The following is a 23876-nucleotide window of genomic DNA, read 5'->3' as shown; positions in this document are numbered from 1 at the left end:
TTTTTTTATTTTGCAATCCTTGGTAGTATTTGAACTCAACACCACTGGTTGCTAGGCCAGTTACATTACCACAGGGCTACCATAGCTCTGGATCAGTTCAAAATACGAACTTGTCAACCCATTTCAAACTCTTCCCTCAAATGCTCCGCCATGTTCATCTTTTCAGCGTTTCTGAAAAGTGATGTATTAGAAACGCTCATCTCTTCTTCCTATCACCATCAGATGGTACAATTTGGGAGAAGAAAATCAAGTGAGTTGACTTATTGGTAGATGTGGATCCTGCACAATGGAGAACAGCCTATAGTTGCAAATCTACAGATATAAATACATAAAGCTAAGTATTCTGTCATGTACCACACTCTTGGTGATGAAGGCTACATTCAAGGAGGAGTTCCTACACAAGTAGTAAATACTGAGCCTGGACTTCCATGGAGGTGCGATCAGAGCCGGATTGCCATTCTGCCCCTAGAATCCCTACAGTGCAGAGACCATTCGGCCCATCGGAAGTGCACCAACCCTCTGAAAGAGCACCCTACCTAGGCCCACTCCCCTATCCCCATGACCCGATCTAATCTGTACATCTTTGGACTGTGGGAGGAAACCAGGGGACGCAGAGGAAATCCATGTAGACACTAGAACTTGCAAACTCCACAGTCACCCAAGGCTGTAATTGAATCTGGGTCCCTGGCGCTGTGAGGCAGCAATGCTAACCACTGTGCCACCATGCAGCCCGACTCACTTACCCTGAAAATTTTTCAATCATGTCTCGCTCAACCTTCCGACTTAGGCCAGTGGGAACTGTGCAGTGCGCTCCTGAATCGGACGGAACAAGGCCATGCCAATTTTGTTACGGCACAGGTTGCTGCAAATCAGGTGAGTTTAAAGGTTGAGCCATTTTCAAGCCAGGGAGTGGTTACAATTTGGGGTGATTATCATCATAGAATTTACAGTGCAGAAGGAGGCCATTCGGCCCATCGAGTCTGCACCGGCTCTTGGAAAGAGCACCCTACCAAGGTCATCACCTCCGCCCTATCCCCATAACCCAGTAACCCCACCCAACACTAAGGGCAATTTTGGACACTAAGGGCAATTTATCATGGCCAATCCACCTAACCCGCACATCTTTGGACTGTGGGAGGAAACCGGAGCACCCGGAGGAAACCCACGCACACATGGGGAGGATGTGCAGACTCCGCACAGACAGTGACCCAAGCCGGAATCGAACCTGGGACCTTGGAGCTGTGAAGCAATTGTGCTATCCACAAGGCTACCGTGCTGCCCACGGGGTCCCGATTGCACAGTGGCTGGAGTTGGGAGGAGTGGGATGGGCGTGGGTCTGTATAATAGAAACTAGAAGTGGTTTTAGTTCTAACTTTTTCTGGATAACTACTGACGGTAACAGTCGGAACCTTCTGAAGTTTACAATTTAAATCAAATTTTAAGATGGTTCCCAGTGCAAAGCAATAGCCCATGTGAAGTTTGTGCTTCCCTGGCATTTGCCAGGCATTCTTTACCTGGGAATTTCAGGTTGGGGTTCCCCAACGCATCATTGTGGTACCCCCTCCCCCAGATACAACGCCCTGGAGTTCAGGCGTTTATAGCCCATTATAAATTGAGGATTATACCTGGCTTGGTCCATCTTTAAATCTTTACATTTGCCTGCAGCTAAAACCTCCCACTTTTCTCTTCGTCCTGCAAAATATCAAAACATTCATTAATGTCTAAATTATAATTTCAAAATTTTAATTTTAAAACTCCAAAAAGGTATTTCATATTAATTCCATTGACATATTACAGAACCAACTGTTTAACCCACAATGGCAATCATCTCTTCATTTTTTATTCTTCATGTGCACCTCCTCCTAATTTCCTCCAAAAGTTGTTTGCATCTCAAAGGGTATTTGTGCAGGCTGAAGCAATTCTTTACAGACTTTACATAGGATATACAACAGGCCATTTGGCCCACTTCTACCTATTCAGGGTGCACTTTTCCATTTGTGCATCATTTCCCAGTCCCATTCTCTTTTTATTATCAAAACATTACCTCATGCAGGAGTCAGTCATTCTCTACTTTCCCATTTAAAACATTTTCAACTGTAATCAATGACAAACTGTTTCACATTTCATTTACAGCCACTCCTACAAAGGATAAGCACTCCAGTATGTGCAACAAAGACTGGTTTGTACACAATAGTAATAAACAGATAATGTTTATATTAATATGCCACACAAAAAAATCAGTCAACTAATTACTTTCGAAGTGTAAATAATTAGGCAACTTATTTTATTGGTGTTGAGGGATACATCCCTCTTCTTCTTAACCAGTCCCTTCTGATTGAGGACGACTTGCTTCATGTTTGATGTGTTCTGAGATCGCCGATAAGTCCAGTGTGCAATCTGCACTCTGCCCCACATGGGACAGGTAGTCCTCGAAGGGTTGAATAGATGGGTTGTTTGGAGGTTTGTGTGCTCATATGCCTTGACTTCACTTCTACACGTTCCTGACAAAATCTCGTGGTGTGTTCATTGCGTTCCCGAATGAGCCTTTTCCCTTTTGGCTGTTCAGAAGCCAGGGTCTCCCACGAGTTGATGGGGACGTTTGATCTCTTCAAGGATTTTTCAGGGCATCTAGAAGCATTTCTGCTGTCCTCCTGAGAGTCTCTGCCGTGACCAAATTGTGAGTGAAGTTGCTTTGGGAAGTCAAACATGGGCAAAGAAACCACTACCGACCACATTGGCCAAGTACTAAAGGACATAGCTAGACCTGGTCTTTGCCAGGTGGCGAGAACGCCAACAGACAGGGAAAAAACCTACTTAACCTCATCCTCACCAATCTACTGTCACAGATGCATCTGTCCATGGTAGGAACAGCCACTGCACAGTTCTTAAGGAGACAAAGTCATGTCTTAACATTGAGAATACCCTCTAGTGTGTGTGTGCCTCTACTACCATGCTAAATGGGATATAGTTCGAATAAATCGAACAAGTCAAAATTGGAAACCATGAAGCCTTCAACAGCAGCAGAATGGTATACAACTACAATCTGGTAGCCCAGCATATTGCCCACCCCACCTTTACCCATCAAGCTGGGGTTCAACAAAGGCAGCCAGTAGCAGCACCAGACATACCTAAAAATGAGCTAGCAACCCAGTGAAGCAACAGCACAGGATGACTTGTATGCTAAACAGCAAAACAGCATGCAATAGACAGAGCTAAGCAATCTCGCAACCAACAGATCAGATCTATGCTCTGCAATCCTGCCACATCTAGTCGTGAAAAGTGGTGGACAAATGAACTATATCCTGGCCACGAACCAGGAACTGAACCAACCACATAAATACTGTGGCTACAAGAGCAGGACAGAGGCTAGGAATTTTGTGATGAGTAACTCACCACCTGGCTCCCAAATCCTGCCTACCATCAACAAGGCACAAGTCAAGAGTGTGATGGAATAGTCTCCACTTACTTGGATGAGTGCAGCTCCAACACTCAAGAAGCTCAACACCATCCAGGACAAAGCAGTCCACTTGATTGGCATGCCATCCTCTACCTTCAACATTCACTTGCTCCACAACTGATGCACAGTGGCAGCGGAGTGTACCGTCTGTAAGATGTAATGCAACATCTTACCTTCCAAAGCACCTTCCAAAACCACAATCTCTTCCACCTGGAAGAACAAGGGCAGCATATGGGAACACCACCGTTCCAAGCCATCCACCATCCTGACTTGGAAATGTAATGCCGTTTCTTCACCCGTCGCCGGGTCAAAATCCTGGAACCTCCTCCCTGACAGTACTGTGGGTGTACTACATCACAGGGACTACAGTGGTTGAAGGAGGCAACCCACAACCAGCTTTGCAAGAGCAATTAGGGATGGGCAATAAATGCTGGCGGAGCCAACAACACCCACATTCCATGAATGAATAATGAAAAAAAAAAAATCAATCTCTCAAAAGCTGTGGTTCTGGCTTATTGAAGTCAAAAACTGTACAAATCCATAAAGCATGTAAGCAAACTGTCAAGTCAGTAGCTCAGCAGATAGAGCCATATGCCAAGGTCTTGAGACCTATCCACGATTGGTGCTAAAATTACACATTTCATTGTGGAACTACTTTTGTTATGTATGCTTGCAACACACATTCCCAGTCCATGGAAGTGGTGCTGCAACATGGTTTCTACATCAGCCAGTTGGAATATGAATCGACTGCAAGTGTAACACGGCATTCCTTCATCGCTGCAATTCATGAACATTTGGCTGCCATGCTTAACTTCACCAATGGCTGGATAAGCAGCATGCACCACAGATTGCAGAATGTCCTCATTGGTGAGTCCACTGGAGGCTAAAAACCATTTCTGTGAAACAACATAGAACACTAAAACCGATCAAACAGAATCACTGACCAGATAGGTAACAGAGTCAAGCATGGTGGTACCTTCAGAAGCTATTAGTAATATTTGTTTAAGAAGGGAAAAGGTAGTGGCAAAACTTGATTCATTAATTATCTTGAGAGTGAATAGTGTGGCTTCCCCAAAGGCAGAGCATATTTTTCCAGTGAGCTGCTGAATAACACAAAGTTTCCAGGTTCGACACCTCGTCTGCATTACATTACTGATCGTAGCCAAGGATTCTGGATTCGGCGACCCTGTTAAGGATTGGAACCCTATCCACCACCTTAAATATTCCCTCCCTCCACCACCGGTGCACAATGGCAGCAGCGTGTACCATCTACAAGAGGCACTATAACATATCAAGCTCCTTCAACAGCACCTTGCAAACCGTGACCTCCACCACCTGAGAGAACAAGGCAGCAGGCATGTGGGACATCACAGAAACTTACAAGATCTCCTTCAAGCACGCACCGCCCTGAATGGAACTATATTGCTGTTCCTTCATCCTGACTTGATCAAAAGCCAGGAACTCCCTCCCCTTACAGCTTTGTGGGTGCATCAACACCACATTGACTGCAATGGCTCAAAAAGGCAGCTCACCGTCACCTTGTCAAGAGAAGGCTATTTGGGAGAAACAATAAATGTTGGCCTCGACAGCAGCATTCACATTCATGGGAATATATGATCCCCATCCAGCAACACCTACTGGAAGCTGGAAATGCATTTTAACGGAAGGCAAGTGATAACAGGCATATCCCCAGACATGATATTCCTAAGGTTAAATAGTCTGTCAAAACATAACGTCAGGGCAGCACGGTGGCGCAGAGGGTTAGCCCTGCTGCCTCACGGCGCCGAGGTCCCAGGTTCGGTCCCGGCTCTGGGTCACTGTCCGTGTAGAGTTTGCACATTCTCCCCGAGTTTGCGTGGGTTTCGCCCCCACAACCCAAAGATGTGCAGGGTAGGTGGATTGGCCATACTAAATTGCCCCTTAATTGGAGAAAAAAAACATAATGTCAGGTTTACACATGTAAAGTTGACACTTAGTAAGGGAACAGAAAAAACAACTGTTTAATTGTATCAGAGGAGCAAAAAAGGAAAAGCTGGCAAGAAAAACAAGAATCGAGAGTAACACTAAGATGCTGGCTGATTCACTCAATATTATAACAAAAGGAATTTCAATTTTGATGTCAGGTTCAATTAAAATGTTAAATGGGATTGTGTCCTGTAAGGGTGCTTCCTGTTTATTCCATTATTTCCCCTTTCTTTTATTGTTGCCATGATTATTTTGATCCATGGATGATTAATGGACATCTCACTTTAAGGCAAGAAGCTTGCGTCTTTAATTCAAGCAGGAAAAATCTTGTGCTGGTTTAAACAGAAGCTGCAGACAGGCCAGCATCAGTGACAGAGTTGGGTTGGAGCTCAGTTTGATTGATTGGCTGGTGGCCAATGGATTGGCCCAAATGGTTGTGTTCTGCCTGGTAACAGGTGGTGATTGAATCCAATTCCACTGGGATGTTTATCAGAGTTCCAAGGTTTGAGTTTGATTCCAGTTTTGATTCTGGCAGCACTGTGAAAGAAAGATCCAGCTAACTCTTTCCAGAAGCACTGAGGGCTGACTCTCTCTCTCTCCAGAAAATCTCTGGGTGTTGTTTTCCTTGAACTATAGAGGTCTGAAGACAAACCACAGACTGAAAGCAGTTTGATGAGAAATAAGGTGCCACTCCAGGAAAAGCTGTGAGTAATGCATTTCTAACCTACAGAGTACCTGAATAAATGAATCTACAAAGATCAGTACAGGCTGTAAACCAAAAACTTTAATCTGGCAGCTTGCTGCGAGGAAGAGTGTGCTAAAGACCATCATCTGAAACAAAGACTCTTCTTCCCTCCACTTATGATGTTTACCCCTTTCTACCCCTCTGAGTTTGTCTGTCTTTTTGCGTGTGTGTGTATATATAGAAGTGGGTATTAGCATACCATTAACCAGTTGTATTTACAACTTCATGATAGTTCTTGTTCCAAACAAACAGTAATCATGTTTACTTTATGGACCTGGTGACTTTGGGCATCATTTGGTGATCATTGGGCAGCCAAGGGCCAAAGACCTTTGGTATTTTTATATGAATTATTGGTTAATTCACTTGTGTTGTGACTCCGGGGCACGTGAGGCTGGAAATGACCGCACTTGCCCAGGGTGATGTAACAGTCCAGAAAATTGTTACAATACTAACATAACTGTTTCAACATATCTTCCACAACCACACTACAATCTAAAGTACAGTGACCTCTTAAATATATACTAGAGTGAAGCTATGCAATGTGTGTGAGTAACTTAAGTGTGTAGAAAGACAAATGAGGTCTACTGATTCATGAATAATTAAAACAAATAGTGTACAACCAGAGAATCTGCATCCTTATCTTGGGAGATATAATGAATGGCTCAATTTTATTCTGTCCATTTTTCATGTAAACATGTAGTACAGTGACATTGACAATAAGTCGCAGTACCAAAATCTCATTCATAAACAGGCACCCTACATTTAATTGCTCATTCAAAAAATATCTCAATGTGCTCAAAGACATGTCAATATAAAGTAACAATTCACAATTACAACCACATAACCATCGAGAAATACCAAGTAGTTCCCCACAGAGATGAAAACATAATTAGCAGGAAGAATGGTGTCCAAATTACAACACAAGACAATCTGTACCACTCTTATTCGGCTTTCTCAACTGCAATGTAACACAGACCTGGGAACCCTCAGCCCCTGAGGGATTGATGCAGAGCACTACAGATTCATATAAAGCAAGAAAATATATGAAGAGTTTTGGATAAGAGTTTGCTTCGCACCAACACCAATTCAGAGCATTTATGTCAGAAAAAACTTTTACTTAAGCAGCAACAACATTAGAGTAGCGTGTTCCACACAGATTTGGTAACTTGTGAAAGAATCTGCCAGTTTGATGTAGCAAATGTCGACAAGCGGATCTTTGGGAGGACTCAACAGACTGCTGTTGAAAGGGAGCGTAAGCAAATCGAGGAAAGGGCTAAATGAAGGACAGCAGAGGAAACTGGCCGAGGAACAGAAAGTGGAAAGCTAACTGATGGGAATGATTTGGCCCGCCACATTCAACAAGCCCTCGACTGGAGATGAATTTACAACCTGGACGCTGTCGCCAGCAGCCAAGGAGAACATTTTGATTATCGTTGAATGTTTTTCATCCATTGCCTCTTTTTAAAGAGGGAAAAGACCAGAGAGGGGAAACTCAGCTGCCGAGCAAGTCTGAAACGTGGCAAAGCATTTGGGGAGGCATTCTGACAGGGTCTGCAGCCCTATTCAACAACTGCACACTCTCCTTAAAACTTTCCACCCAGCACAGGGGAGGAGGAGGAGGTGGCTGTTCGGCTGGAAATGAATAGTTGCTGCTTTCCTCGGGTGGGTGGAGGTTTCTGCAGGTGAAGTGGGAGCACTGCTGGGGGATGGGGGAGATGGCAACAGGATGGGGACAGAAAATTACTCGGCCATCTCAGCAGGTCTGACAGCATCTATGGAGGGAGAACGAGGAGCCAACGTTTCGAGTCTGGGTGGCTCTTTGTCAGAACCGTGCTGTGCAGCACTGAGGGACGTTAGACAAACCTTTCCTGCGGGTGAGTGAGCCGGTGCTTCTCTCCCCTGGCTGACAAGTGCTGGAGGAGGATACGGAGAAGAAGGTGGCGGAGACAGGGGAGGATACGGAGAAGGATGAGGATATGGAGGAGGAGGAGGCGGGGGAGGAGGAGGAGGATGCGGGGAAGGAAGCGGCGGTGGCGATGGGCAAGGAGGAAGCGGAGGATGCGGGGAAGGAGGAGGGGGCGGAGGATGCGGGGAAGGAGGCGGAGGATGAGGGGGCAGGAGAGGGAGGATGAGGGGGCAGGAGAGGGAGGATGAGGGGGCAGGAGAGGGAGGATGAGGGGGCAGGAGAGGGAGGATGAGGGGGCAGGAGAGGGAGGATGAGGGGGCAGGAGAGGGAGGATGAGGGGGCAGGAGAGGGAGGATGAGGGGGCAGGAGAGGGAGGATGAGGGGGCAGGAGAGGGAGGATGAGGGGGCAGGAGAGGGAGGATGAGGGGGCAGGAGAGGGAGGATGAGGGGGCAGGAGAGGGAGGATGAGGGGGCAGGAGAGGGAGGATGAGGGGGCAGGAGAGGGAGGATGAGGGGGCAGGAGAGGGAGGATGAGGGGGCAGGAGAGGGAGGATGAGGGGGCAGGAGAGGGAGGATGAGGGGGCAGGAGAGGGAGGATGAGGGGGCAGGAGAGGGAGGATGAGGGGGCAGGAGAGGGAGGATGAGGGGGCAGGAGAGGGAGGATGAGGGGGCAGGAGAGGGAGGATGAGGGGGCAGGAGAGGGAGGATGAGGGGGCAGGAGAGGGAGGATGAGGGGGCAGGAGAGGGAGGATGAGGGGGCAGGAGAGGGAGGATGAGGGGGCAGGAGAGGGAGGATGAGGGGGCAGGAGAGGGAGGATGAGGGGGCAGGAGAGGGAGGATGAGGGGGCAGGAGAGGGAGGATGAGGGGGCAGGAGAGGGAGGATGAGGGGGCAGGAGAGGGAGGATGAGGGGGCAGGAGAGGGAGGATGAGGGGGCAGGAGAGGGAGGATGCGGGGGCAGGAGAGGGAGGATGCGGGGGCAGGAGAGGGAGGATGCGGGGGCAGGAGAGGGAGGATGCGGGGGCAGGAGAGGGAGGATGCGGGGGCAGGAGAGGGAGGATGCGGGGGCAGGAGAGGGAGGATGCGGGGGAAGGAGAGGGAGGATGCGGGGGAAGGAGAGGGAGGATGAGGGGGCAGGAGAGGGAGGATGAGGGGGCAGGAGAGGGAGGATGAGGGGGCAGGAGAGGGCAGGAGAGGGAGGATGAGGGGGCAGGAGAGGGAGGATGAGGGGGCAGGAGAGGGAGGATGAGGGGGCAGGAGAGGGAGGATGAGGGGGCAGGAGAGGGAGGATGAGGGGGGCAGGAGAGGGAGGATGAGGGGGGCAGGAGAGGGAGGATGAGGGGGCAGGAGAGGGAGGATGAGGGGGGCAGGAGAGGGAGGATGAGGGGGCAGGAGAGGGAGGATGAGGGGGCAGGAGAGGGAGGATGAGGGGGCAGGAGAGGGAGGATGAGGGGGAAGGAGAGGGAGGATGGGGGGAAGGAGAGGGAGGATGGGGGGAAGGAGAGGGAGGATGGGGGGAAGGAGAGGGAGGATGAGGGGGCAGGAGAGGAGGATGAGGGGAAGGAGAGGGAGGATGGGGGGAAGGAGAGGGAGGATGGGGGGAAGGAGAGGGAGGATGCGGGAAGGAGAGGGAAGATGAGGGGGAAGGAGAGGGAGGATGGGGGGAAGGAGAGGGAGGATGGGGGGAAGGAGAGGGAGGATGGGGGGAAGGAGAGGGAGGATGGGGGGAAGGAGAGGGAGGATGGGGGGAAGGAGAGGGAGGATGGGGGAAGGAGAGGGAGGATGGGGGAAGGAGAGGGAGGATGGGGGGAAGGGAGAGGGAGGATGGGGGGGAAGGAGAGGGAGGATGGGGGGAAGGAGAGGAGGAGGATGGGGGGAAGGAGAGGGAGGATGGGGGGAAGGAGAGGGAGGATGGGGGGAAGGAGAGGGAGGATGGGGGGAAGGAGAGGGAGGATGGGGGGAAGGAGAGGGAGGATGGGGGGAAGGAGAGGGAGGATGGGGGGAGGAGAGGGAAGATGAGGGGGAAGGAGAGGGAGGATGGGGGGAAGGAGAGGGAGGATGGGGGGAAGGAGAGGGAGGATGGGGGGAAGGAGAGGGAGGATGGGGGGAAGGAGAGGGAGGATGGGGGGAAGGAGAGGGAGGATGGGGGGAAGGAGAGGGAGGATGGGGGGAAGGAGAGGGAGGATGGGGGGAAGGAGAGGGAGGATGGGGGGAAGGAGAGGGAGGATGGGGGGAAGGAGAGGGAGGATGGGGGGGAAGGAGAGGGAGGATGGGGGGAAGGAGAGGGGAGGATGGGGGGAAGGAGACGGGAGGATGGGGGGAAGGAGAGGGAGGATGGGGGGAAGGAGAGGGAGGATGGGGGGAAGGAGAGGGAGGATGGGGGGAAGGAGAGGGAGGATGGGGGAAGGAGAGGGAGGATGAGGGGGCAGGAGGAAGGAGGATGAGGGGAAGGAGAGGGAGGATGCGGAAGGAGAGGGAGTATGAGGGGGAAGGAGAGGGAGGATGGGGGGGAAGGAGAGGGAGGATGGGGGAAGGAGAGGGAGGATGGGGGGAAGGAGAGGAGGATGGGGGAAGGAGAGTGGGAGGATGGGGGGAAGGAGAGGGAGGATGGGGGGGAAGGAGAGGGAGGATGGGGGGAAGGAGAGGGAGGATGGGGGGAAGGAGAGGGAGGATGGGGGGAAGGAGAGGGAGGATGGGGGGAAGGAGAGGGAGGATGGGGGGAAGGAGAGGGAGGATGGGTGGAAGAGAGGGAGGATGGGGGGAAGGAGAGGGAGGATGGGGGGAAGGAGAGGGAGGATGGGGGGAAGGAGAGGGAGGATGGGGGGAAGGAGAGGGAGGATGGGGGGAAGGAGAGGGAGGATGCGGGAAGGAGGAGGACGAGGGGAAGGAGGAGGATGAGGGGAAGGAGGAGGATGAGGGGAGGTGGAGCCCGCTGCGGCGCTGGAAGGGCACTCTCCCCGCCTCAGCCGTTTCCTGGGGGGCTGGCAGTCAGGCCGCTCATGGCTGTGTTTGGGGGGGGGGGGGGGGTCAATGGCCGCCCTGTGAATAATAATAACGGGGCGGAGAGGAGCTGGCGCCGCTGCTCAGGGTGGCGGTGGCCCAGGCCCGGGGGGGGGGGGGGGGGGCGGCGAGATCGCCGTGCGCGCGCACGGGCCGCGGAATCTTCCAGAACCCCCTCCCGGGGGGGGGGCTGCACGGCGCGGTGGCCATCAAGAAGGCGCCCACTCCCGCGTCCTCCGTCAACCAGCGCATCTCAACCTGTCGCGTCCACCGCCTTGCCGCCATCGGCCTCTCCTCCCCGCTCGCTCCGCTCCGCGCCCGGCGCCGTGCGGCTGTAGTTCCCGGGTGGCAGGGCGCAGCCGCGGGCCAATGGGGGCAGGCGGGAGGCTGGACTACAACTCCCGGCCTGCCCCGCGGCCAGCCCTGACGTCGCGGCGCGGTGACGTCACCCAGGAACGGGGCGGGGGCTGGAGGGAATTCCAGGAAGTGTGGGTCTTAAACAAACTGGGGGACAAATTAAAAAGGGGCCGCCCCTGGTAGGGGCACTGCCCAAACATAACAAAGCAATAGATACTTACCAAACATTGAATTAAAATGTGATTAAGAGGGCCTATAAATCATTCCAGCCCCCTAAGGTGCCCACCGGGCATGGAAGGATGTGATTTTTGTCTCAGGCGATGCTTCTTTCGTTGGCCCTAAAGTTTATCAAATCAGTCTCCCTCAACAGTTCTGCTCATTTTGATTTAACTGGTCGTCAAGTAATTCATTTGAATCATTAAACCGTGCCCCTTGGCATTCAGTGAAATAACCACAGATGAATCCCCAACTATCCACATTTGGGGAGTTACCATTGACCTGCCATATAAATAATGTGGCAACAAGAAACTAGGTTTTGTGTCTGTACGACTGTTCGGAAGAAGATACGTAGACAATAGGACGAGGAGCAGCAGGAGAAGAGTCATATGAACTCAAAACATTAACTCTGTTTCTTTCTACACACGTGCTGCCAGATGTGCTGAGTTTTTCCAGCATTTTCTGTTTTTCTATACCTTAAACAGTCACAGTAAGAAGTCTTACAACACCAGGTTAAAGTCCAACAGGTTTGTTTTGAATCACTAGCTTTCGGAGCGCTGCTCTTTCCTCAGGTGAATGAAGAGGTATGTTCCAGAAACATATATATAGACAAATTCAAAGATGCAAGACAATGCTTAGAATGTGAGCATTTGCAGTGTTGGGGAAAGAGTGAGGATTCATTGAGTCAGCTCTTTAATGAGCTGGCAGAGGTACAAGGGGCAGAAGGGCCTCTTCTTACGCTGTGTGATTCTATGCTGAAAATAGACAGTGAGCAATAGACTGAGATGTGGGGGAAATAGACGTGTATTTTTTTATTTTAAAGGAATGCACGCTTATTTATTTATCAAAGGAACACTTAAAGGAGTGTGAGGCTAAGAGAGTTTCCAATCAGGCAGTTGCGTTGGCCCTCCCGAGGACATATGATTGACAGGAGCGGGGTCCTACTTCCTTTTCCGAGCCGAGCGACGAGGCGGCCGACGCGATGGTGAGTGAGGCGCCGGCGGATCCGTCCCCAATCTCCGCCATCCGCGGCCATCCGACCCCGGCTCGGGGCCGGAGAGCCGGCCGCTGCGGCGCGCGTTTGTAGCCGGTCGGTTCGATTTAGCGACGCGCGAATGAGGTCGGGGAAAGCGCCGCCTCGGCCGCGGGGCCTGGTCCGCCGGAGCGGCAGGAGCCCCCCCCCCCCCCCGTGTCTGTCACTGCCCGGGCCTCAGCTCCATTGCAAGGGGAAGGGGGGTGGCTTCTATCGTTCAATAACCCACCTTGATGTAGAGTGAGTGCTTTGAGGAGGCAGAGAAGTAGCAGCGTTGATCTCGGAGGCTGTTGGTCACAGTTAAGTAAGTTCTCATCCCGAAAGGAGCACTCTCTCAAGTTTGTTTCCTGACATTGGTCAGCACTGCTGCCTCACATGCCTGTGTGGAGTTTGCACGCTCTTTTTCTTCACCCCCCCCCGTCTGTGTGGGTTTCCATCCACAGTCCATAAGATGTGCAGGTTAGGTGGATTGGCCATGCTAAATATTGCCCCTTAGTGTCCAAAAGGTTAGGTGGGTAACCGATAGGATGGAAGTATGGGCTCGAGTAGGGTGCTCCTTCCAAGGGCCGGTGCCGACTCGATGTGTCAATTCTATTCTACGAAAATCAATGCATTTTTTTAATGGACCTTGCAACAATACCATCTTCAACGAATACAAGTGGCAGGCAGTCACTTAATGGGGTAACGCAGGGATCGTTGCTGGGACTCCAGATATTCACAATATATATTAATAATTTAGATGAGGGAACAAAATGTAATAGCTCCATGTTTGCAGATGTGACAGTTGGGTGGGAAGGTGATCTGTCAAGAGGATGCAGAGATCCTTCCGTGTGATTTGTACAAGTTTAATGAGTGCAAATTAATGGCAGATGCGGTATAATTTGGAGAAATGCGAGGTTGGTAGCAAAGAAAGGAAGGCAGACTATTATCTGAATGGCCATGAATTAGGAGAGGGGAATGTGCAATGAGACCTGGGTGTCCTCGTACACCAATCGCTGAAGGTAAGCATGCAGGCCCAGCAAGCGGTAAAAAAGGCAAATCGTATGTTAGGCTTTGAGCACAGGAGCAGAAATGTCTTGCTGCAATTATATAGGGCCTTGGTGAGGCCACACCTGTGTAGCTTTGGTCTTAACTGAGGGAGGCTATTCTTGCTTTAGAGGGAGTGCAGCAAAGGTTTACCAGACTGGATCTTGGGATGACGGGACTGATGTACGAGGAGAGATTGAGTCAGTTAGGGTTGAATTCGCTGGAGTTCAGGGGGACCTCTTAGAAACCTATAAACTTCTAACAGGACTAGACAGGATAGATGCAGGAAGGAAGTTCCCAATGGTGTGGGTGTCCAGAACATGGGGTCACAGCCTGAGGATGCAGCATAGACCATTTAGGACAGAGAAGAGGAGACATTTCTTCACCCCGAGAGTGGTTGGGGAATTTGTTACCACAGGAAGTAGTTGAAGCCAAAACATTGTATATTTTCAAGAAGCAGTTACATATAGCACTTGGGGTGAAGAGGATCAAAGGATATGGGGGAGAGGTGGGATCAGGATATGGAGTTGAATGATCAACCATGATCATAGTGAATAGTAGAACTGGCTTTAAGGGCTGAATGGCCTCCTATTTTCTCTGTGTCTATGACTGGTGACTTGATTAAAATAAGGTGACACATACATTCGAGTGAGGGGAGGCTTGCCAGATGCAGGGGTTTTGGGGGGAGAATTTATACAGAACGAGGCCAACGTGGCTGAAGCCTCTGCTGTGGTTTCAGACTGGGACACGGCATGAAGAAGGTTGCAAAAACAAAGGAGAAGCAAAACGTGGGTGGTGGAATGGGGGGGGGGGGGCTCAGTTGGAGGACTCAAGTCGGCTCAAACTTAGGAGGGAGTTATTGTAGAAATGGAGCTTTGAGGTGATGACAGCATGGGCAAAGGTTTAATCAGTGAGAAAGAGGTGGACAATCCATGCGGAGGTAGTCTTGGTGATGGTTAGGAAAGGCATTTGATCCAAAGCTAAGTTCATTTTGCACTCTGGCTCAGACTGGCCTAGCATCCTCGAGTAGGAATTTAATAATCTTTATTAGTGTCGCAAGAAGGCTTACATTAACACTGCAATTAAGTTACTGTGAAAAGCCCCTAGTCGCCACACTCCGCCGCCTTTTCGGGTACACGGAGGGAGAATTCAGAATGTCCAATTTACCTAACAAGCAAATCTTTCGCGACTTGTGGGAGGAAACTGGAACACTCGGCGGAAACCCACGCAGACACAGGGAGAACGCACAGACTCCGACACAGACAGTGACCCAAGCTGGGAATCGAACTTGGGACCCTGGAGCTGTGAAGCAACAGTGCTAACCACTGCTACCATGCTGCAAAGTTGGGGGCGAGTTTGCCAGAAGTTACAAACCATGGTCATGCATCTGTTCAGTTGGAAAATGTTCCGACTTGTCTTTACTTTATGTCCAATCGTCCATCGGAACAGAGTTGAATTAGAGCTTTAGCTGAAGGAAGCCTCCAATTGGCAAATTGATGTTTAATTGCTTTTCTTGTCCCAATTTCTTTGTATAATCCTTAAGTAAAAGGAAGGTTTGCACTTAGATTGTGCCTCGCATGGTCTTGAGATATTCCAAAGCATTTTACAACAGCTTGAAGGTTGGTCACTGTTGTCGTGCAGGAAATGTAGCAATCATTTGGCACATTGTAAAGTCCCATGAACAGTAATGAAATACAAGGACAGATAATCTCGTGTTATTTTGAGGTTATTCATGAAGGCCCCGCCATCTCAACCTTGCCCCTCGCCTGAGTTGTGGTGACCCTCAGGTTAAATCCCCATCAGTCAGCTCTCCCCCCCCCCCCCCCCCCCCCTCAAAGGGGAAAGCAGCCTATGGTCATCTGGGACTACAGTGACTTTACTTTTCACCCCTTGATACTCCGCTAGATGTTTAAATGTTTGCTGTTTCTACTTTTAGAACGACACTGTGACCGTCAGAACAAGAAAGTTCATGACAAACCGCTTGCTTCAACGCAAGCAAATGGTGAGTAGAAATATCTTGCTATTCTCTCTATTGCATGTTTTATTTCCATAAGGGTATAAAAAAGAAGCTCGCCTGATAACGCTTTTTTCTCTCTAATTTTCACCATTTCTTGTTTTTCCTTCCATCTTCTGCTTTGCTGTCCACTTGTTGAAACTGAGACTCCTCGACCGACCGCGACTACTTTAACTTTTTCTTTACCACGGTCTCGTGTAGAATTATTATCTTTCCTCACTTTTCCTTTTTCTCCCTGCAGCCTTCAGTATTTGACGAACAAAGGTTTTGTGTTGTCTCATCAACGCTTCTTCCTGCCTTACCTTGTTTCCTCCTCTTGTGAAACATGGTCATGACCTTTCACTTGAGTTCCTCCATTTAAATGGGAAGGAAAATTGTATCGGTGGGAAGCTGAGGGTAATTCTAATCCTTCAATTGGATATGAAGGATTATGGTAATGATAGGTTAAATGGGGAGGCGGTGGTGTAGTATTCTCGCTGGATCTGTAATCCAGAGAACCAGAGTCGTGCTCTGGGGACCCAGGTACGAACCCCGCCATTGCAGGTGGTGAAATTTGAATTCAATAAAAATCTGGAATTAAAAGTTTAAAGGTGACCATGAAATCATTGTCGATTGTTGTAAAAACCCATTTGGTTCACTAACGTTCTTTAGGGAAGAAAATCTGTTGTCCTTGCCTGTTCTGGCCTACATGTCACTCCAGACCCACAGCAATGTGGTTGCTCTTAAATGCCCTCCGGGATGGGCAATAAATGCTGGTCCAGCCAGCCACACCCACATCCCATAAATGAATTTTTAAAAAAGTTTAGCGTTGCTAGTCTGCACCGAGTCTTCGGAGTTCATTGTTTTAGCAAGCAACTTTTAAACTCGAGTAATATACCTGCTTCAGTGTTTTGGCAAACTGCTGCAGTAGTCAGCCCTGTTGGTGCAGATTTAACATGAATGTGTAAGCAGTGCAGATGGGAGCATAAAATTACAAAGAGTTCCTGATAGGCAAAGTGAATGAGCTTCAATTTGGCACATGGATTTCGACGTAGAACTCATTCACTTAGACCTAAAAGTGATAAACAGCGACCTACTGGAAAGAATGCAGGCCCAAAGAGATTTGGGGACCCAGGTACACGTTATTAAATGGGTATGGAAAATATTAGAGACCTTCATATCTGGAGAACTGCAATATGAGGGTGAAGAAGTCGTGCTTCGGCTGTACACAGCCTGGTTAGATGACACCTGGAGTACTGAGAGCAGATTGGGCACCACAGCGTAAGAAGATGTATCGGCCTTGCAAGGAGTGTAGCTTGGTTTACCAGATTTGTGCCTGGACTCCCAAAGATTACGTTCTGCGAGATTACAGAAGTGAGGGTTGTATTCCCTAGAGTTTAGACTGTTAATGGCTGATTTGTTTGAAGTGTTCAGGATATTGGAGAACTCGTTGGAGTCGATGACGATATCCACGGAGTGGAGAATCTAGGACCAGCAGGCATTTTCGGGGTCATTTTCACCATTCACTGATATTTTTTTCCAATTACGGGGCAATTTAGTGTGGCCAATCCACCTAAACTGTACATCTTTGGGTTGTGGGGGTGAAACCCACGCAGACACTGGGAGAATGTGCAAACCCCACAGGAACAGTGACCCAGAGCCGGGATCGAACCCGGGTCCTCGGCGGCATGAGGCGGCAGTGCTAACCACTGTGCCACGTGCCCCCCTTACCATTCACTGATTGATTGTATCTTATATTCCTTTTGGTGCTTTCTCTGATTTTTGGCCACTCTATCCCTGAAGTCTGGAAAATATGGCATATACTGCCTGTGTGTCTGTTTTGGTAAGGTGCGATAGCAGACTGGTTAGATGTTGCCTTATAGCTTCCATATGTTGAGTTAACTGGATTGAGAGAGGCATGCTATTTCTGACATTGGCAATGCCTTTTGGTACAGTCTCACATGCCCCTTGACCTTTCTGTAAGAATAGTTTTATTTTCATGAAATGTATTTATTTAAATTTAGAGTACCCAATTCTTTTTTTTCTAATTAAGGGGAAATTTAGCGTGGCCATTCCACCTAACCTGCACATCTTTTTGGGGTTGTGGGGGCGAATCCCACGCAAACACGGGGAGAATGTGCAAACTCCACACGGACAGTGACCCAGAGCCAGGGTCGAACCTGGGACCTCGGCGCCGTGAGGCAGCAGGGCTAACCACTGCGCCACCGTGCTGCCCTTTTTCATGCAATTTATGGAATGAATTTAAATATTGCACTCACTCAAACTTTCACTTTTTACATCTAGGTTGTCGATGTCCTCCATCCTGGCAAAGCCACAGTTCCCAAGACAGAAATTAGGGAAAAGTTGGCAAAAATGTACAAAACGACACCAGACGTTGTGTTTGTTTTTGGCTTCAGGACACAATTTGGCGGCGGCAAAACAACGGGGTTTGCCATGGTCTACGATTCCTTGGATTACGCTAAGAAAAATGAACCCAAACACAGGCTGGCAAGAGTAAGAATGCAAATAGTCTTACCTCAGTGGTATTTGTGGGCGCTTGGCTCCATATTTACAGATTCTTTTTTGTCCTTTGTGTTTTTAGCACGGTCTGTTGGAGAGAAAGAAGGTTTCCAGGAAACAGCGAAAGGAACGCAAGAACAGAATGAAGAAAGTACGGGGCACAGCTAAAGCAAACGTTGGTGCCGGCAAAAAGGTATGAAAACTTGTTGTCAAAGAAAATGTATTTGTGCTTTGTTTCTGTTTCATAATTACATTTTACTTTCAGCTATCCATTTGAGAGCTTCACTTTTCAGTTTCTGTCCTTTTTTTTGTTCAAATTTGCTATCTTTTTTTTCTTCCGGACCATAGAAGGTAATTAATATTGTATTTGTGTGTAGGTGCTTTAGTCTTCAGTTTACTAATAAGCTTGACTTTCCCGACAGTGCCACCAAATCTCAGTTATAAATACACGTATTTGTAGTTGGCTGTTGTGGCATGGCATTTGGTAAAGATGCCATTTCTCTCGCTCGTATTCACCCCTAACAGAGCATGTTTTAAAATAATGCATTTCTCAAAATCCTGCAATTAATAGTTTCACACTAGAGTTTGCTAATGTAAATTAGCACAGGGGTGTCTGAAGTCTTACCTGCACAGCTGTATGATTCAGCCTGTGAAGCTCATGTTGGTTCCATCCACCAAGTCGCCTTTGAATTTTGGACTAGGAAGACTGGTAAATACTGCTCAGGGGCTTTACTAGTCTTATGAGTCCATCAACTTTTAAGAGGTGGAAGTTTTCAGGCTTTGTGGGTGGACAGACATCATGTTCAGGGGGTTCTTTTTTAACTTCCTCTCTGTGTTAATGTTAACCCCCCCCCCCCCCCCCCGCCCTATTTGGCATAAGTTTGGAAGGGACCGGACACCCCTGGTTTGGAGTAGGGTTTTTTTTTTCAGCCAAACAAGAATTCACCACCAAGCTACATGTTTTAAGTGCTTGTTGTAACATTGTGCTGAAAAGTAGTTTTAGTGGGTAATTTGAGAGTTTGGTGTATAATCCTCCAGTCACCAATAGCTAAGTTTCCAGAGTTCATTGTCTGATTTGTTCCTTTACTGTAATCAGTCAATAACTTTGTTTTGCCTTTCTTGTTCTTGTGGATTATGTCCTTCAGAAATGAAGCGTCAATGGCAGGTACTGGATTCCAAGCATGTGTGCTGATATAAACTGCATGCCATTTAAATTTGCACTGTCTTGCTTTTTATGATCACCCGCTTCGTGCTCTGCATGCTTGCAATTTTTCACGTAAATCTTGTGCGGCTTTGTAATCAAATCAGGGTGTTCCAAATTTTTCTGTCGTGGTTGCTTCAATTTTATCATGACTGTGGACGAGACACAAAATGTGATTTTTTTTTATTTAAAAAAAAAAGAAATATTGGAGGTGAATCTGTGCACTGGTAATCTTACTGCCTTAAAACACTCCCTCTGAATTAAGATAAATTGATATCTCATCGATTTGAATAACTTCTCTTGCACCTGTGAAGTCAGGTTACTTAAGATAAGGTAAACTTCAAATATAATGAGTATTATTCAAAGATTGAGGTAAACTGCTGGTGTGATCTTATTGTTGAAGGTGGATATAAAATTGGTAGCAATTCTATCACAGATGTAATTCTATGGACAGTTATGTAGAGTACATTGCCAGCTAGGTGTATATGCTGTTGACCCATTTTTTAATTCTAAAAGTGGATACATGCTCCATCTGCTGGTCATTCTAGAGCTAGTTATTGAACCTTAATAGGACCTTTAACCGCACACAATTCAGTGAGGTGTGCATAATGGTGGCTTTCAACTGTAGACGTAAACATCAGGCAAAACAAAACATTAATTTGTAATCCGGCATGAAGGGGTAAATGGGTGGGATGAAAGGAAGTTAGAAAAAGAGGCTCAATGTTCATGTCTCAAGCTAATTTGTGCTAAACCGTTAGTCACCTCAGCATGTGTATGAGGTGCGCAAGAGGGATGGCTGACCTGAGCAATGGTTAAATGTTGGACCACATGGTGAAATTAGGCTCAATACATGACTTCACTTTTATGGTAAACTAGTGAAATCTGGATAAGTAGAGGAACAACATTTTGAGATTTATAGGAAGGTGTGGTGCTTGGTGTGAAATAAAATTCAAGGCTTAAATCCTTTGCTTCCTTGTCCCTTGTGATATCTTTTCACTGACTAGTCTTTAGAAGTCTGCAATATTTCAGTCGTATTTTGAAACTTGATATAATAGAGAATCAATCTCCTGTGGATTGTGACAGCTTTTATTTATTTCTGAAATGTAATATTGTCCCGCTCGTTGAGGATGTCTCATCTGTCACTCTACATTTTGCTGCTTACACTTGCACAATCAACATGTTTCAGTCTGAAAATTGATTCAAAGCAAAGTTGCTTGGTGCTATGAAATTTTCAGTGCTGAAATTATTCCCGTATGTTGCTTCAGTGACTAATTTTAAGTGGAACTACTTCACGTTGTTTGGAGACTCATTGTGAGGTTTGTCGTTTAGATTGATTTCTGCGACTTCTCTGCTGCCTGTTAATCGTTTTTTTTCATACTGGGTTAATTAGTGATGTACGTTCCCCCCTCTCGTTCGGGAGAGGATTGCGTTGTAACGTGGCATTTTTGTAATGGTTGTTGCCCAAAACAAGTGTCAAATGAAAGCTAGAATAAAGTTCTTAAACAAAGATTTTTGATAGTCTGAAACAGTCACTGGCTTCTGAATGCTGTTTCGATTAGTAGCGGAGAGGTATACAAGCTTCCCTGGGTACTATCTCCTCTTGACTTGCACTCAATCTTTCTCTCTAAATAGCACAATCACATTTTACTCCAGGGAGGGGATGTGATGATCAATAGATGCTCTCATGCTTTGCTACAAAATGATTTTTTTAAATAACTTGTAGTGCTCTTGTAGATGGGCTTATTTTGTTTTATTTTGTTTGCTGCAGTAACATGGGAAAGACATTGAAGGCTTCTTGAAATGTGAGTAATTCATGTACTTTTGATTTTAAATAGAAAACTTATGCTGAAGAATAATTTCTCTAATGAAAATGAAGCCTGTTGCCTCTCAAATATTTTTTAATCTTAAAATGTTGAAAGTGATTCAGGTTGTTTCTAAGGATTCAGCCCTTGAGCTATCAAATGCCACTGATGATGTAAAGATGCAAACTTCTAACAGTTCCTTTTTCTTTTTGTTTGCTAACAGACTAAACTACCCACGGATCACCACTTGTAATTATTTGTCTGCGTCCTCAAATAAATTCTATTAAATTGAATTGCTGTCATCATTTGTGTCCAGTGTCCATGCTGGGATTGGAGCTGTTGAGGATGTACATACAGCCTTGGAAAAAGTATTAAAGTTGATGTTACTTCAGAGAGAATGTAAATCAGTGGTGTATGGATATATGGCATGCAACTCACTTCAGGGTAGGGGGCAAGTTAACTTTGAAGCAGTATTACAAATGGACAGAAATTAGACTAGCAACAAAACTCCCTTGCAGCCAGTGGACCAGGTGGTTTTATCCCATCGGCCTTGACTGAGCTTTAATAGTTTGCTCACAATCTATTGCACCTAAAATAGTTCAATGATTTGTGAATTATATTAGCAGCCTCAAAAGACCACCAACTGGAGCCTAACGAGATTCATAATTTTCTCCTACTTAAAACTAACTTATCCTTGTATCTCCCAACAGCTGGTATCTCATCTTGCCCTTCATGTCATGATTTAAATGAACAATTAAATGCAACTTCTGTGCAGTATTTCCTGTCCACTTGTCGAGTAACTCTCGCAATGGTTTCTCTTCCTGTCCCAGTTACTTCTAGAGACCCCACTGAGCTATTGATGACCCACTAATACTATTAGCATGCTGTCCCCTGCCATCATTCAGAAATGTGTCAGATTCTACACGTATGATTATGGATTTTTGTCCAATGAAATATGTTGACTGAAGCTATGGCCTTCATTCACCCCCCCCCCCCCCCCCCCCCCCTTTCCTTGCCACCGACTCACACTTGAATAAATCGATTGGCAGCCCGTTTGGGGAAGGACAGCCTATTTCTGGACTTTCATCTGTCTACACTTGCCCCAGTCCACCTGCTGTTGATGCCCTCATCCGTGCTTTTGTAAACCACAGACTGAACTATTCCGGGCTTCCCATCTACTGCACTTCATACACTTCAGCTCATCTAGACTTCTGCTGCCCACCTGAACTCTCAAAGTCCCATCACCTCCTGTGTTTATTGATGTTTGATCCCTATGTTCCACTTCCTCCGTGGCCTTTCTCAGGCTGGAAACGGTCCCGTTACATGCCAGGTGAAATATGCTAAGACAGGAATATCACTGAAGAAAGATTAAATCTCCCCTACCAACAGATGGATGGGTGGAATAATCTTGCTTTCAAATTTCCAGAAGACCATGTCCACACGGATATGAAATATGCTTCAAAAGTTCAGCTAAATCTAATGAGCTCCCAGTCTTTTGGGCCTGTGATTTTTACAGACTGAATTCTACAGGCGAGCAAAGTAAATGCCTTCCAAGATGTTTTGCTCGCTTAATATTGCAAATTGTTGCCTTGGTGTAACGTTTCTGTAATTTGAATCATTTGTTCCTCGAGGAATTTGTTTCTTTACTAACCCTTACTTAATCGTGATCGGTGGTACATATTTCTAAAGGCCTTTTACATCCTCCCCCCGATTGATTGCTAACACAAAAATAAAACACTCCCAGCGAATGGTGGAATCTGAAAAAGAAACAATTGGTAGAAACCCTCAGCATCTTTGGAGAGGGAGAAACAGTTTTGTTTCCAGTTGACAACCTTTAACCAGAATTATGAGTAGATTCAGCATTTTGTTTTTATATCCAATTACGTGTTATATTTGAGAGAGTATGTTCTGTATATCCACTGCTTGGGCTGATGGTGGCAGTACGGAGACCTCTTTCAAACTTTGCTAAAGTCAATGGTGTAGTGTAGCCCTCCACTCAATCCACTGAGTTTCTTGAAGTTAATTGACATGTTTTTTCATAAAAAGACCTCGCTAATGTTTCGTCTGCTTTTCACCAGTTTGAAGTTCAGTTCAAAAGATACCTTTTGCAATTGTGAAAATGTTCAGTCTGGTGGTAGCTTATGTACGGACAATCTCATTCATTTTACCGAGAGGCGGCCAAATGGAGCCCGTGTAAGTTCCGAAAGATGTGCTTGTTAGGTAATTTGGACATTCTGAATTCTACTTCTGTGTACCCGAACCTTCTGTGTACCCGAACAAGTGCTGGAATGTGGCGACTAGAGGATTTTTGCAGTAACTTCATTGCAGCGTTAATGTAAGCCTACTTGTGACAGCAATAAACATTATTGTACTATAGTTCATTTTTAAAATACTTTGCTACCTTTAGTTTGCTTTAAAAACATGGTGGGTAAGAGAAGCAGTTATGGGCCATTTGGCCGCTCCAAAAATCTTATCAATTTCCGTCTTGAGTATATTCGGCAAATAACAGAAAAGTACAGCACAGGAAAAGGCCCTTCGGCCCTCCAAGCCTGTGCTGACCATGCTGCCTGTCTAAATAAAATCTTCTGCACTTCCAGGGTCCGTATCCCTCTATTCCCATCCGATTCGTGTATTTGTCAAGATGCCCCTTAAAAGT

General features: G+C 47.2%; 2 protein-coding genes across 3 annotated transcripts in view; one reads left to right on the top strand and one right to left on the bottom strand.

The window, feature by feature from the left end:
• Positions 1–11444, bottom strand: part of parga (poly (ADP-ribose) glycohydrolase a) — a 174344-nt gene extending 162900 nt beyond the window's left edge. The window contains exons 1-2 of the mRNA XM_072491558.1: positions 11331–11444; positions 1626–1692 (exon numbers count right to left, since the gene is read on the bottom strand). Of these exons, the coding sequence (XP_072347659.1) occupies positions 1626–1639 (14 nt within the window). The 5' untranslated portion in view covers positions 1640–1692; positions 11331–11444. The remainder of the gene's footprint in view (positions 1–1625; positions 1693–11330) is intronic.
• Positions 11445–12524: 1080 nt separating this feature from the next.
• On the top strand, positions 12525–23596 carry rps24 (ribosomal protein S24). 2 transcript variants are annotated; one of them, XM_072491555.1, is made up of 7 exons: positions 12526–12630; positions 15641–15706; positions 18002–18211; positions 18300–18410; positions 19363–19382; positions 21187–21220; positions 21444–23596. In XM_072491555.1, the coding sequence occupies exons 1-5, from the start codon at positions 12628–12630 to the stop codon at positions 19366–19368; spliced, it is 396 nt and encodes a 131-aa protein (XP_072347656.1). In that variant the 5' UTR covers positions 12526–12627; the 3' UTR covers positions 19369–19382; positions 21187–21220; positions 21444–23596. The 2 variants fall into 2 exon arrangements, with proteins under 2 accessions (XP_072347658.1, XP_072347656.1); XM_072491557.1 differs by lacking the exon at positions 19363–19382 and having other exon boundaries at positions 12525–12630.
• Positions 23597–23876: the final 280 nt, after the last annotated feature.

This window comes from Scyliorhinus torazame, chromosome 28, assembly GCF_047496885.1.
Source record: "Scyliorhinus torazame isolate Kashiwa2021f chromosome 28, sScyTor2.1, whole genome shotgun sequence".
NCBI lineage: Eukaryota > Metazoa > Chordata > Chondrichthyes > Carcharhiniformes > Scyliorhinidae > Scyliorhinus > Scyliorhinus torazame.
The sequence above is the reverse complement of the archived record's forward strand: the minus strand, read 5'-3'. Positions and strand labels throughout refer to the sequence as shown.